Source organism: Schistocerca nitens, chromosome 10 (assembly GCF_023898315.1).
Source record: "Schistocerca nitens isolate TAMUIC-IGC-003100 chromosome 10, iqSchNite1.1, whole genome shotgun sequence".
NCBI classification, from domain to species: Eukaryota; Metazoa; Arthropoda; class Insecta; order Orthoptera; family Acrididae; genus Schistocerca; species Schistocerca nitens.
The window spans coordinates 153,664,665-153,680,930 of NC_064623.1; the positions used below are offsets into that span (position 1 = coordinate 153,664,665).

General features: G+C 40.4%; 1 protein-coding gene across 1 annotated transcript in view; it reads right to left on the minus strand.

Moving 5' to 3' along the window:
- The window catches only part of LOC126210325 (uncharacterized), a 134,546-nt gene that overhangs the window by 74,490 nt on the left and 43,790 nt on the right, over positions 1-16,266 (minus strand). Inside the window, exon 3 of the mRNA XM_049939527.1 lies at positions 7,857-7,990. Coding sequence (XP_049795484.1) covers positions 7,857-7,990 — 134 coding nt within the window. The remainder of the gene's footprint in view (positions 1-7,856; positions 7,991-16,266) is intronic.

Here is a 16,266-nt window from a genome sequence, read left to right on the forward strand (position 1 = left end):
TTTTTCCCTAGTGAAAATACACGTTTTCCCTTGTGAAAGTACACTTTTTCCTGGGTGAAAGTATGTTTTTGTCCATGTCAAGCAACAATAAATGGTAAAGTTATTATACACCAATATAGAACTTCGCAGCACTTTAGAAAATGAAACCTAGCAAAAAACAATGTGTTTTGGAAACATCTTTGATGTGAGGCAACATTTACACTGCATATTTTCGTATAATAAAAGCATAAACACAAATCCTACCAAATACACCACGGTAGCTTATGAAACACTGAAATCGAGAGTGCAATGTGCTTTTGTTAGTCAATCTAAGCTAACAACACATGATTTCACCAGCCAATGACAGCACGTTTTCAGGACACCAGACATGTGATACAGTCAAGCAATAGCAACATTACTGTTAAGTAGCATGAACACACATATACGGAAAAGTAATGCCTTAAACTATTACACATGCAACATAGCTACAAGAAAAGCTAAGCTTTCACTTATAACATTGGTTGTCAAAATGTTTTTGCTGTTTCTTTCCGAGAATGTGGTTAGGTAGGATCCTAAGAGCACAGTTTAAATTGCAGCAGCTGAATATTTATGATGAGCATGATTATAAATTTCACTGTTGTGCAGCGAACATTTTGTGGGTCACCGACTGAACACATGTTCCATCAAGCACCCAGAAATGTAAATTATGTGTGAAATTGCTCAAGTACTCACATTCTTTTAAGGCTAATTATATTTATTGCCGTCAATATTGCATAAGCTGTAATGCATGGAAGAACTAAAATAAATACGAAAAACTGAAACTTGGCCTTTTTTTGCCTGTGTTACCCTTTAAGATATATCAAACAAAATATGCTTGTAAAATTTTAAATAATTGCATAAATGGGTCTTTTGGTCATAAATTTTTGTAAGTGGCTAGTCCTAAGTGAAGTTTTGAATGAGAGTCTAACACTTCATGATCTAACAAATTCCTTACATGTTCTCACTTGTAACAGAATTCATATTGCATTAAAGAAATTTGACTTTGAAAGTAATGCTTCTCAAACCATCATTCGCAATACTTTCCGGTGACCCATCAGAAATGTAAACAGTTGTGACATCACACTCATTGAAATGAGGCCCACGAAAAAGATGTGTCAAAAGCACCTTGTTGTTATGAAGTATTCCATAGTTTGACACATTTTGCTGTTGGCAGTTGCTTGTATGTGCACTGTGTTTTGTTGTATTTAAGTGGCATTTTCTTTGCAACTGAAGTTTCATTTTGGTGTTATTCTCTCATTTATGCTTTACTGCTGTGGTATTACTCTACAGTAGCGGGCTAAACTAAAATTCTTTGTTGACGTATCAGTTCTTACCAGTCAAAATTACAGAAAATTAACTGAAAACTAAAACAATGAAAAATTCCCAGAATTTTCAAAAAATGCCTCATTTTTTCTGAATTTCCCCCAAAGGAAAAGATTCCCAGGTTTTCCCCTGATTTCTTGGTTGTATACAACAAAGACACTTATGTCAGAATGCTGCTATATTCACTATAAGAATGATCTCCACTGTCTGACAGTGAAACACAAAGACATGTTTGCTTCACTACTTTCACTCTATTACTTCATACAGTGTTTTATTTCGGGCTACTCTGCGCACACATGAAGAGCATTCTTAGCATAGGCAGTCAGACTTATCAGTAGTGTCAGTTTTGGAAGTGTGTAGACCATTGTTCAGTTGTCTATAAATTCTAGCTCTTGCTATCGTCGTACATATATTCTGTCGTAAGTCTCCTCCTTCAACAACACACGTTTCATTTAGAACAACTTCTTTGTAATTGTTGTTGTTGTTGTGGTCTTCAGTCCTGAGACTGGTTTGATGCAGCTCTCCATGCTAATCTATCCTGTGCAAGCTCCTTCATCTCCCAGTACCTACTGCAACCTACATCCTTCTGAATCTGCTTAGTGCATTGATCTCTTGGTCTCCCTCTACGATTTTTACCCTCCACGCTGCCCTCCAATGCTAAAGTTGTGATCCCTTGATGCCTCAAAACATGTCCTACCAACCGATCCCTTCTTTTAGTCAAGTTGTGCCACAAACTTCTCTTCTCCCCAATCCTATTCAATACCTCCTCATTAGTTATGTGATCTACCCACCTTATCTTCAGCATTCTTCTGTAGCACCACATTTCGAAAGCTTCTATTCTCTTCTTGTCCAAACTAGTTATCGTCCATGTCTCACTTCCATACATGGCTACACTCCATACAAATACTTTCAGAAACGACTTCCTGACACCTAAATCTATACTCGATGTTAACAAATTTCTCTTCTTGAGAAACGCTTTCCTTGCCATTGCCAGTCTACATTTTATATCCTCTCTACTTCGACCATCATCGGTTATTTTACTCCCTAAATAGCAAAACTCCTTTACTACTTTAAGTGTCTCATTTCCTAATCTAATTCCCTCAGTCCATTATCCTCGTTTTGCTTTTGTTGATGTTCATCTTATATCCTCCTTTCAAGACATTGTCCATTCCGTTCAACTGCTCTTCCAAGTCCTTTGCTGTCTCTGACAGAATTACAATGTCATCGGCGAACCTCAAAGTTTTTACTTCTTCTCCATGAATTTTAATACCTACTCCGAACTTTTCTTTTGTTTCCTTTACTGCTTGCTCAATATACAGATTGAATAACATCGAGGAGAGGCTACAACCCTGTCTCACTCCTTTCCCAACCACTGCTTCCCTTTCATGCCCCTCGACTCTTATAACTGCCATCTGGTTTCTGTACAAATTGTAAATAGCCTTTCGCTCCCTGTATTTTACCCCTGCCACCTTCAGAATTTGAAAGAGAGTATTCCAGTCAACATTGTCAAAAGCTTTCTCTAAGTCTACAAATGCTAGAAACGTAGGTTTGCCTTTTCTTAATCTTTCTTCCAAGATAAGTCGTAAGGTCAGTATTGCCTCACGTGTTCCAACATTTCTACGGAATCCAAACTGATCTTCCCCGAGGTCCGCTTCTACCAGTTTTTCCATTCGTCTGTAAAGAATTCGCGTTAGTATTTTACAGCTGTGACTTATTAAACTGATAGTTCGGTAATTTTCACATCTGTCAACACCTGCTTTCTTTGGGATTGGAATTATTATATTCTTCTTGAAGTCTGAGGGTATTTCACCTGTCTCATACATCGTGCTCACTAGATGGTAGAGTTTTGTCATGACTGGCTCTCCAGAGGCCATCAGTAGTTCTAGTGGAATGTTGTCTACTCCCGGGGCCTTGTTTCGACTCTGGTCTTTCAGTGCTCTGTCAAACTCTTCACGCAGTATCTTATCTCCCATTTCGTCTTCATCTACATCCTCTTCCATTTCCATAATATTGTCCTCGAGTACATCTCCCTTGTATAAACCCTCTATATACTCCTTCCACCTTTCTGCCTTCCCTTCTTAGCTTAGAACTGGGTTTCCATCTGAGCTCTTGATATTCATACAAGTGGTTCTCTTCTCTCCAAAGGTCTCTTTAATTTTCCTGTAGGCAGTATCTATCTTACCCCTAGTGAGACAAGCCTCTACATCCTTACATTTGTCCTCTAGCCATCCCTGCTTAGCCATTTTGCACTTCCTGTCGATCTCATTTTTGAGACGTTTGTATTCCTTTTTGCCTGCTTCATTTACTGCATTTTTATATTTTCTCCTTTCATCAATTAAATTCAATATTTCTTCTGTTACCCAAGGATTTCTATTAGCCCTCGTCTTTTTACCTACTTGATCGTCTGCTGCCTTCACCACTTCATCCCTCAGAGCTACCCATTCTTCTTCTACTGTATTTCTTTCCCCCATTCCTGTCAATTGTCCCCTTATGCTCTCCCTGAAACTCTCTACAACCTCTGGTTCTTTCAGTTTATCCAGGTCCCATCTCCTTAAATTCCCACCTTTTTGCAGTTTCTTCTGTTTCAATCTGCAGTTCATAACCAATAGATTGTGGTCAGAATCCACATCTGCCCCAGGAAATGTCTTACAATTTAAAACCTGGTTCCTAAATCTCTGTCTTACCATTATATAATCTATCTGAAACCTGTCAGTATCTCCTGGCTTCTTCCATGTATACAGCCTCCTTTCATGATTCTTGAACCAAGTGTTAGCTATGATTAAGTTATGCTCTGTGCAAAATTCTACAAGGCGGCTTCCTCTTTCATTCCTTCCCCCCAATCCATATTCACCTACTATGTTTCCTTCTCTCCCTTTTCCTACTGACGAATTCCAGTCACCCATGACTATTAAATTTTCGTCTCCCTTCAACTACCTGAATAATTTCTTTTATCTCGTCATACATTTCATCTATTTCTTCATCATCTGCAGAGCTAGTTGGCATATAAACTTGTACTACTGTAGTAGGCATGGGCTTTGTGTCTATCTTGGCCACAATAATGCGTTCACTATGCTGTTTGTAGTAGCTAACCCGCACTCCTATTTTTTTATTCATTATTAAACCTTCTCCTGCATTACCCCTATTTGATTTTGTATTTATAACCCTGTAATCACCTGACCAAAAGTCTTGTTCCTCCTGCCACCGAACTTCACTAATTCCCACTATATCTAACTTTAACCTATCCATTTCTCTTTTCAAATTTTCTAACCTACCTGCCCGATTAAGTGATCTGACATTCCATGCTCCGATCCGTAGAACGCCAGTTTTCTTTCTCCTGATAACGACGTCCTCTTGGGTAGTCCCCGCCCGGAGATCCGAATGGGGGACTATTTTACCTCCGGAATATTTTACCCAAGAGGACGCCATCATCATTTAATCATACAGTAGAGCTGCATGTCCTCGGGAAAAATTACGGCTGTAGTTTCCCCTTGCTTTCAGCCGTTCGCAGTACCAGCACAGCAAGGCCGTTTTGGTTAATGTTACAAGGCCAGATCAGTCAATCATCCAGACTGTTGCCCCTGCAACTACTGAAAAGGCTGCTGCCCCTCTTCAGGAACCACATGTTTGTCTGGCCTCTCAACAGATACCCCTCCGTTGTGGTTGCACCTACGGTACGGCCATCTGTATCGCTGAGGCACGCAAGCCTCCCCACCAACGGCAAGGTCCATGGTTCATGGGGGGGTCTTTGTAATTAAATCACAGAAAGTAATAGTTCCTGATTCTTCTGGAGACATGCAAAAAAGGGAACTTCTAGAGCTGAATACCTCATGGTCAATATGGTTCTTTGAGTGTTTCAGTGCTGGAGAACACAGTTTGTAGGTTCAACTGGGAATCAGTGCAATCATAAGCTGTCAGTTCATTCACTGAAAACAAAACTGTCAGTCAAATGGTGAGTGAAGACAGTCTCACAGGAGGCAGACAGGCTTTATCCACTCCCTAGCCAAATGTCACCGGTAGGTTGAGACATGTCTCAATCACAATCCAGGAGAAAACCACTTAGGGCAGGGTTGTCATCAACAGGTGCACTGAAGAGCTAGCTGGAAACATTGGCCAACTGCAAGTGACACTGTGGCAGTTCGCAGCAACCCTTACATATGCTGTCAGTGTTTTGCTATGTGACCTGGTGTCGGCAGACACACCCTTCCGCGCCTTGACTTCAAAAGACGTATGCATAATTATACCATGTGATCCATAAATATGTCCAGTAAAATTACAAGATGTTCCATCTTGGGATTTGTTGTTAACAATGACACATTTAGAAGAAACTGCAATATTAATTCAGTAAACACGAGATAGAAAAACGATATGCACTTTGATAACGCTTCCGTAATCACTGTACAGAAGGGTGTGCACTACTCAGCACTTCCTGGTTTCGAAAGGCTTCCAGCAGATCTGAAACAATTGAGTGATAAACCCGAAGTATTAAAAACCAATCTGACAGGTTTCTTTCTGCAAACTGTTTCTATACTGTACAGGAGTTCCTCACTGACGTTGAGAATTTCTTACTGTGAAGTGCTATTTATGTTTATACTCTATTTTTTCAATCTTTTACTAATTCTTTGTTTATAAATATTGTAATCAGCTTTCTATGAACTATGTACTGACTTCCATGAGCAAGCAGCTATGGTTCACACATTCGACAAACATACGACCATACTCAAAATTTCCCACTCTAGTATTTTGCCCTACTTTTGCTTTAAAACTCCTCATTCTGTTCATGTAGTGCAATTTGTTATAATTAATCATTTTTCACTAAATCTTCAAAGAGGTCTTCTATATACCTTCATCGGAGTGTGAGCACAGCAGCATGTTGACTATAATAATGATTTCCATCGAGTGTCGTGCTTATTTTCAAACAATTCTTGCTTGCTATTCCGCCTAGTTTTTTTTTAAGTTTATCATATGATATGCAATACGACATACTGCTCTCATGTAATAAAACATATGTCCTGATGTTAAACAGATTTAGTCTTCATTCTGGTAACTGCACTGTACCTTATTTTATCTTTAAAAAGTTGCTCTAAAATACAGGGTGTACATAAAGTCAGGTAACACTTTCAATTATTTATTGCACATTAACCAAATATTGTACATATGTCATTTTGAAGAGAAACCCAGAAAGTTCCCTAACAGTGTGTGGTGGATGGTACTTGTGGTACCACTACCTGATGTCCCCTACCCTGTTCCATTCGCAAATGGCACGTGGGAAGAACAATTGTCAGTAAGCCTACGTACTGGCTGTAATTTCTCAAATTTTTTTGTGATTGTCATTATGTGAGATGCATGTGGAAGGAGGTAATACACTGGCCGACTCTTCCTGGAAAGTGCTTTCTCGAAATGTCAATAGTAAACCTCTCTGTGATGCACATTGCCTCTCTTTAACATTTGCCAATGGATTTCGTTGAGCACCTCGGTAACGTTCTAGTTCAGACGAAACAATCCCCTGACGGAAAGCACAGCTCTTAGTTGGATCTTTTCTATCCCTTCTGTCAATTCTACCATGAAGTTTTGAAGATAGAATTATGATTATGATGAGATTTACAATTATGGTGAAGTATTGTGCACATTTTTTGATGTACTGTGAGGATGAAGTCTGTGAGTTGTACTGATTGCAGAGTTCTGTCCTATGAACACAGTCAAGATTTGGAAATACCACTGCCGACTCCTTTCTATTTAAACAATTTTGAAGCTCAGTTAGTTCATGATGATAAGTGACAGAACAATACATGCACAGATTACGTAAGACTTATACAGGTTCAAGGATCTCCTGTTTTTCCTGTGGTTAGCGCCAGAGAGCAGGGTCGAGACTTTCTGCCGATTAAGCCAGACCCCGGCCATTGCCCTGTTTCAAATGGCTCCGAGTGAAACGAAAAGGCTGCATCTTCTGCAACAGTGAGCGCACGGAACCAGTATCTAGCCACGTGCGTACCAGTCTGTCAGTATGTTCAGCCAGCTGTGTCCACCTGCCAGTACGGGACCCTACGACTGCTGCTACCACAGTCATACTGCATTTCCATGTAACATCAAACCGACATGCCCCCCCCCCCCCCCACTTCTACGCTCAAGTGTCAGCCACTTTGTTATTATGACCGAATTATTGTACAATTTACTTATAATCAAGACAGAAACTTTGCAACATAAATGTTTTAGAATTTGCTTTCACACAGGTAGAAATGAGAAATTTGCTAGAATTTCCACACAAATTACTGAAACCACTCACTTGATTTGCAAGATATCAGATGACATATTTATAAAAGTGCTAGAGATAATAACAAAAAATTGTCCACTTCACTTACCTGACAGATAGAAAAGATGAATAACCTTTAAAGTAATTTAACTTTTGCTACCTATATTCAATACTAGCAACAAATGTTGCACATTACTCAGCAGTAATTTTAATTCAGTCTGCTATTTTAAAGATCTTGCATCATGAAGCAACTACTAGTCAAACCTACTTTGAATAAGTATCAAATGCAGTCTGGTTCATTTCACGCAGGCATGCTTTGTTTTCAAATTGGCAGTTATGCTTCTCGAGCCCTGACATCTCCAGGAAACAGTCAGAAAATCGCAGAGCCAGCTCACCATGGGTCTGCAACCATAAAAACAAAGAATTCTCATTTCCAAAGGAAAATAATAATAATAATAATAATAATAGAGAGCCATCACAGCACTCAACTAGAAATATTTGACGAAACCATAGAAAATGCAGATCAGAATGGTTCCATCACATAATTTTATACATCAACAAATTTTCCTACTTTTCAATTCATTATGCAAGTTACAATTACGATAGCACAATAAAATTCACCTACAGAACCCGTACGAACAGTATAGCCTACTTCAATCTTAGACAACTACATTTTTGCACTGTTCTATTTTTATTTATAAGTAAATCTACAGCATTACAGGGTGCGGCACTTAAATCCAGACAAATGAAACTATTTTTTTTTTTAAAACCAAATTTATTAAAACAAAATATAACAGAAAATGAAAATCATTTTAAATATAAGTAGTGGTAACTTTCAAGAGTAACATTACTTGATGTAAACCTCTTCAGCCACAATGACCATCTCCAATCTTGTCCTTAACCGATTGCACACAATCTTTAAAACAGCGCTGTACATATTCACGAATGCTGCTTCGATAGCAGTGCATAGAGATGGAACACTAGTGTGCCTCATCTTACTGGTAACTCTTTCGACTATGCCCCAAACATATTATTTGAGGGAATTCAAATCCGCACTATTTGGGGGCCAGAAATCCTTTGACTGGAACATGTCAACACTATCCGAGAGTCAGTTTTGGACTAAATGGCTCGTATGAGGTCCTCCTCTGCCTCTCCAACACATTGTTCGCTCACCGACTTTCAATACTGACGTCAATTTCTTCAGTGATTGCCTCGGGTTCTCCGAAATCAGTGCCCGAGCCTTTTAGATGACTGCTGGAGTACGTGACACATGTTTCCTCAAACGAGGTTTCCTGCCGGGTTAGCGGAACCTTCCTCACACTTACCCACAATATCGTAAACAGTTGATCTCGAGTACTTGAAAAATTTAACTACCTCAGTGGGCGAATGCCCAGTGTGAAGACTTTATAATCGCAACTCTTCGGTTGTACACCACACTTGTCCATAACACCTCAGCCATTTTGAGGTTCTGAGTGTTTACTAGATGCCTATGGCTTTCAAGAACACAAATCACAGCCTCCAGTGGAACTACGATGTGGCACGAAATTCAAATCTAAATTTGTCCAGATTTAACAGCCACACCCTGCACTGCACAGGATAGGGGTAGTTTATTGGAAGAAAAGTAGTTTCCTTTAATTTTAAACTTTTTTTTTCAATAACTGCCTTCAACTACTATAATTCTACACTGAAAATGCATGTGTCACAGCTCTGCATACTTTTCTGAACACCAATTTCAGGACGTGTGAACAACATTAAGTTCATTCTTGACTTGGGTTTGGTGTTCTTTATAAATGTTGTTTATTTCATCAATCACAAACCACATAAATGAGAATATTTGGTGTGCCTCGGGGTAAGAATATGTGGCTTGTTAAATGTACGTTTACATCAAGACCGTGAGTTAACTTAACAGCTGTCTGATGGCTCGTATTGGCACTAAATTACTTGTGATGTAACTGATGTGCCTGAAAATATCTTACAAGGCATTGAGGAATGAAAGTATGTGTACCAAACAAGTTTCACATATCAGAACAGTATTAACAAAATGTTGCTGTAGTCACTAGGCAGTTCTAAAGCAGCACAAACAAGATATGCTTAGTTTCTTGAGCACAGGGATTTCCTTTATATACTCTGTATTTATGTACTTATCATGTTGTAGTGAGCCAATGAAACTTAATTTTTTAACCTTGTTCAATTAAAATCTGAAACTTGAAATGCATGTTTTGCATGACATAACACCACATACTGCTAATTCCACCAACTCAATGGAGTTTGCAAATATTTTCTGGGGACCAGTGAAGCCAACATGTTATTTTTGTATTGCCAAATTCATGCTGATCTGCTGCACTGTGCTATGCTTACTAGATAAGAGAATAGAAATATCAAATCATTCTTTACCGATTTGATCTCTGGAAACTTTACAACGATTACCATCTCATGAACATGAAAGCCTTTGAACTATTAAAGTCTCAAATGCAGAACAGAACATACTCCATTACAATTACCTGATGAACATTGGTTGTTTTTTAATTTATTTAACTTTTTCCTTGGGTCATCTTGAAGGAACAATCTTAAATGCAGCTTCATTTAAGACCAGAATGAATATCAATTATTAAAATATAGGACATCAACAATTTCCATAATTCTCTATTTGTTTATTTGCCTGGCAAGATTAGGCCTTCTGGGTAATGTCTTGCATGTAAGCAGGAATCCTCAGAAAATAAGTTTGCAGGTCTCAATGCAATTTGCACAGCACACAACAAAACAACAACAACAACAATAATAATAATAATAATAATAATAACAATAACAATAATCCCTTTCTAGCTGTACTGTATTATTTTCTAATTTTCTCTCAATCAATCAATTACTACAACAGATTTTATTAATTTGTTGCTTTTACTGTGTCTCTCAGCCCCCATAATCATTCAGTAAAAATTTGATGTTAACAGGATGGACATTATTGTAATACCTATGCTCATTACTTTAGTAATTATATAAATTGAAAATAAAAGGGCAAAGCTAGAAGAAACAGAAGTTCATACAGTTGAAGAAACCTGGGGAAGAACTGACAATGTTATACGTCCTGGAACAACAAAAATAGTTGTGATGTGCTGATATGGAAGCTGAGAAAATGTTAGCACAAGAAGCTTGAATGCAGCGCAGCTTTGGATCAGATGTAAGTTTATGGGCAGTTTCTCCCACAGGGTGAAATGGAGAAGGGCAATGAGAATGATTCAGAGTTCAGTACAGGTACAGGCATGAGGCTGGCAGTACAATCTCTGATTGCAGTTATGGAAGACGCAGTTGATTAAAAACTGATTAAGAGCATGGAGAGTGGAAAGTCATGTAGCCTGTTAGACTTCTTCCACTAACTGAGCACAATGAACATTTTACTGCACCCAGACCTTTTCTCAAGAAACTGGTCACACGTTGTGGCAAGGTCTTTCTTCAACTCCAGCCAAACTTCAAAGCCGCCCCCCCCCCCCCCCCCAATTTGGTATACAATTAACCTTTGCAATATCAAGGGAGAGGGGATTTTATGCCTACCTTTCAAAAATAGTGTAGTTTAGTCATTTACTTTATATTTCAAAATTTTTCAAAAAGATATTTGTTGTTTTTAATGACTTATCATACCAGATTCCATAACAGTTTAAAATTTTTCTATAAATCTTAACCCAAAAATTTATGTCTTAGTAGTGAGTATGTCATTCATATTTCAGGTTCAGGACACTTCTTACACATCTATGTATCTTTAAAACATATGTTGTGAATAAAAGTCAGCAACAGTTAAAGTCCCCCCCCCCCCCCCCCCCAGTTATAAAGTACCTTCTCCTCAGTGTGCACATTACAGAAAATGCTAGGGTATTGCTAAGATTGTGCTGACAGATATTTTCAGATTCTGCACTCTACTTATGCATCAGCAACTATTTAAAAACTACGTAGTTAATAAAATTTTATTTTTTAAATTTTTTTTGTGTGGTGGGCATGAAGAACCCTAACCTTAGTATTACAAGTTATGGAAAATGTGTTGATATTTCTAGTGTTAAATTATCTCAAGTCATTTAGTCTGCAGCTTAAATCACAGCGCAATAGCTGGCGAGACAGAGACGAGCTGGACAAAGACCGAATCTGTAATCTTCAACCTGACACACTTGCCAGGCAAAGTGTGCCTTTACGGCAGCTCTTCACACTGTTTTGGCAACTGCTGGGCTGATCCCCAATCCCTGCCTAAACTCACTGTTAGAAAGGTGGATTCCATACCACCAACACAAAGGTGAGGAGCACTACATCCCAATGCCTAAAACTATCCTGCCTTATTGATTTTCTGTATACGACCTCTGCTACCTTGTTGTTTCACATTTCATTTCTTTTTCACTCTTTATTACAGCTTTATAACATTTTAGAATGAGCAACTTCTTTATCTTTATAACATTTGACAATGAACAAATTAGTGCTTATATAGTGAACCCAAACTGCATCAAATATCCGAGTTCTATATCTGCGCCTGTCAGGTAGCAGGTGCTCCAGCTTCAGGAACGCAGCCGGGACAAAGGAAGGTCACATGTTTGGCAAGACAAATGTACTGATCACAAGCTTGACATGCGTAGTTCCCCTTTCTGTCCTCCTTGCCGCCTCACAACCCACACCTTGAACTCTTCTTCACATTTTTTGGCAGAGGAGGTGCCACAACTTGGCTGCTGGAAATAGGAACGAAGTTTTTGAGGTGCTGTTGCAACAGTTTAGGAAGGTGTCTGAATGCCTGCTCACGTTTGTAAAGCTAACCTCAAAGAAGGGTGAGGGCGAAGGTTTTGAGGAACTGTGGACATGTAAGGATTGCCTGAAGCGTGTTGCAGAAGTAGATCACTTGCGCATGGATTCCAGCGACATTGAGTAGCTAGAAGAAGATCCGAGTGGCCACCTTCTGCAAGTTCAGCTCACGCCGAAAGTTCTGCACAACTGATCGACAGTGTCGATACTTTGGTCTTACTGTAGTAGGTAATCACCTCAGGCTGCTTCTTGTCCCCAGTCAATTTGTCAATATGAGCCTTACGGTGGAAGTTGGAGAGAAGAATCACGACCTCCTCCTTTTTGGAATGTAGGACGCCAAGGTAATCTGGTTCTGAATCCGAACATGCTGCTGCAGACTGGGCGAATAGTGGTCTGAGTGAATACCTTAGGGATTTCTTTTTTGTTTTTCCTAACTGTTCCAACCAGGCTCATCTTGTGCTTGGTACGAGTGTAATGGCCAGCGGAACACTGGTGTACCAGTTGTCCATCGTTAGGTTTCTTCCCGATCCAAATATCTTGGCTCTGAGGTGTTCAGTCACATCAGATGGGGAGTTGCTGTTGTGGAAAACTCCATCAGGTTGCTTTCCGATGCACACAACTTTGCAGCATGTGTAGAAAACCTCAAGGTTGCACATGACGAAGATCTTTATGCCATACTTGGCCCACTTTGGTGGGATGTATTGAATGAAACAGCATTGGCCCAGAAACTCTTCAGTTTCTCGTCGAGAGTTACACTGCTACCGAGGATGTACTGTTCTGGCAGTTCCTGCTGAACTAGTTGAAGACTTCACGGAGTGGACAAAGTTTATCTTGGGCACACTATGCCAGTCAGGTACAGAGATCATCAAACGTGAGACAATGCAGGAGAAATCTAACTCAAGTCATGACCACCATCAGGGGGAATATCTCAACACCAGTCTCATTGGTGACCCAGAAGCTTTCCAGGTTCATTCGTCCAGCTACGGATCCACACACATTAGACAGAGAAGCCTGAGGTGGTGGGCCATGGCCACAGGTTTGTCCATCATCCCATCATCCTGTACAGGCTATCTGTTCTGGTCTTTTAGTTTTTGGTCTTTCTTCTTGTTGGTGCAGTTGATGATGAGCTGGCCAATCTCTGGTGTAACAAAAAGCCTAAGGGCTTCCTTGAGAGTCTTTGCATTCCTTGCGTTTCTCTTTGGTCCAGGAGCTTCTCTGATGATGTTCCAAGATCCGATCTTAACCTTCTGCGGGCCTGGAGGATTCTTCACCCACTTGGTAAGCCCCCTCCTTTGTTGTTTATTATTATTATTATTAATTATTATGAGTTTAGGGCGCAAAACAGCTACGGTCATAAGTGTCCATTCTGTGGCTTAGTGAAGGATAAAGACAGGAATTTAAATCGGCAGCAATGGGAGCGAAACTCAAGAAAGAGGGAAACTAAAAACGAAAGGAAATCTTAGGAAAGTGCTATTGTGCTATTGAAGGGTGGGGGGGGGGGGGGGGAGGGGGGTGTTGTTTTCCCCAAAAGTTTATAAATTCAATGACGCAATTGGCTGAGTACGCATCATCTGCTAAAAGGGAAGATATATCAGGCAACTGCTATAAAAGAGCATGTAGTGGATTAAAAAGGAGCACTGAAGTAAAAGGTGACTCAATGTCCACGATTGAGAGCAGTGGGGACAAAGTGGGGGAGGATCGCCACTTAAAAGATGTCGATGGCTAAAAAGGCAGTGCTCACTATGGAGTCTAGTTAGAATTCCCTCCTCCCGACAACGAGGCCGGATGGAAGAGGTCCCAGCACAGGGAAGAGGCTTTATGTCCCGTAATTTATTATCTTGAAGTGCAGACCAATGTGTGTGCCATAAAAGAGCAACACATCAATATAAAACATCAGCAAAGTGAACCATGCGAATAGCAGTCGAGGAAGAGAGACAGCAAGCAGCCTTTGCCACTATACTGGCTGCCTTGTTTCCACGTATACCAACATTCCCTGGGACCCAGAGGAATGCCACAGAGATGCCATTCCAAGTGGAGCATGTGGAGGCAGTGCTGAATCCAGTGAACCCGAGTATGGACAGGATACAGAGCTTGGAAGTTGAGAAGAGAGCTGAGTGAATCCACACATATAATATACTGTATCCACTGATGGCGACACATGTATTGGACAGTATGTAGAACAGCGTAAAGCTCCGCAATAAATACCGAACACTGGTCAGAAAGCCAAAATCTAACAGCGGTGTCGTCAATAATATAAGCATTCCTGACACCAAAGTTGGTCTTGGAGCAGTCATTATAAATAGATGTGGCATCCTCTGCATAAGATTTCGTATTTATTTGGCTACTAGTTTAGACATTGCATCAACACCATCTTCAGGCCCGTACACTTTGATGATATCAATTGTGTGCATCTGAGTATTAGAAGTCCACGGTGAGACCAATACGTGCTCCACATGGATGGTGGGCAGTAAATATGAAATCTTAAGTACAGCTGGAGGAGTTTCATTTTTAATAAAAATTATACCAGCTGATGTCCCACCATCATCCAATTTAAATATGGATGTACGAAGACCTCTTTAATAGGTCAAGGATAGGTGAGCATAGTGCAGTATTTACCCGTCAGGTGCACAGTGGGCTTTCTACTTTTCCGTCACTCAGATTTCCTGAATAATTCGTTCATCTTTAAACATAGGGCACTATCTAGAGGAATCAGCGTGGTCGTCCACACAGTTGATGCAATGAGGGGATGGGGGTGAACTCACCCTCCTGGGCATCCTTACCACAGGTAACACATTTGGCCGTACTGGAACACGACTGGCTGGTATGATTAAACCTCTGACACTGATAGCAACACGTAGGGTGGGGGATGTAGGGGTGAACTGAAATTATATCACAGCCCGCTTTAATGCTTGATGGAAGTTGAACTCTGTCAAATGTCAAGAAGAGATTGCAGGTCGTACCAATTCCTTTTCAACCCATTTCATTACTTCCTGATCAGACAGGTCTTTCTGAATGCCCTCATTTGATAATCCATTGAGTGATCTTGTATAATAAACCACCCCGCATGAAGAAATTAAAGTACGATGCGCTTCCACCCGGACAGGGAAGGTGTGTAGCAGTGTAGTTCGAAGCAATTTTTGTGCCTGGAGGGCACCATCTGTTTCTAACAACAAGGTGCCATTTCGTAACCGGGGAACAAGACTTTACAGGACCTGCAATTGTGTCGACAACTTGCTGAACAATGAAAGGCTTTACTGTTGAGAAGTTTAGAGCTTTGTCAAACTGAGGAACAACTAGGAACTTTGGCACTGATGGAAGAATTTTCTGTGGCTGAGATTCATCTAGCTTTCGCTTGTGGGCAGAAGTTGTAGAAGCAGAAAAAACCATTGCGGAAGTATCCTCCACGATTACCGGCATCTCCGATGGCATGCTCCTGCCCAATGGGGGCCCTCTCTGAGGGCCCTCCCGCCTCAGGTGAATGTGCACACTTCAGGTCACACCTTTCGAGAAACGGACGGAGGGACCAATCGGCACCTCTGGAAGGTACCAGCTCAGGTAGTCACCCCTCCCTGGGCTTGGCCTTTACCAGGGCATATGTACTGACCTACTTGTCTATCTGTGGCGGGGAATTATTGCATTACCCCATCACCGGCTACGCGTGGTTCGGCCTTCAGACATGCATGGGAAGGAAAGAAAGAAAAAGAGAGGAACAAGGAAAAGGAAAGAAGAGAAGTAGTCTCAAATGCCGCAATGGAGAAGAAGGTAAAGAGAAGAATCAAGGAAAGAGCAGGACAAAGTAAGGACAGATACTTGATATTGTAGAGATGAAAGAAGAGAACCACTTCATTCGTTCACAAGTATCCGTCTCAGGAGCTAGGCGCTAAACATATTCCCAAACAGAGGGAGAAGGG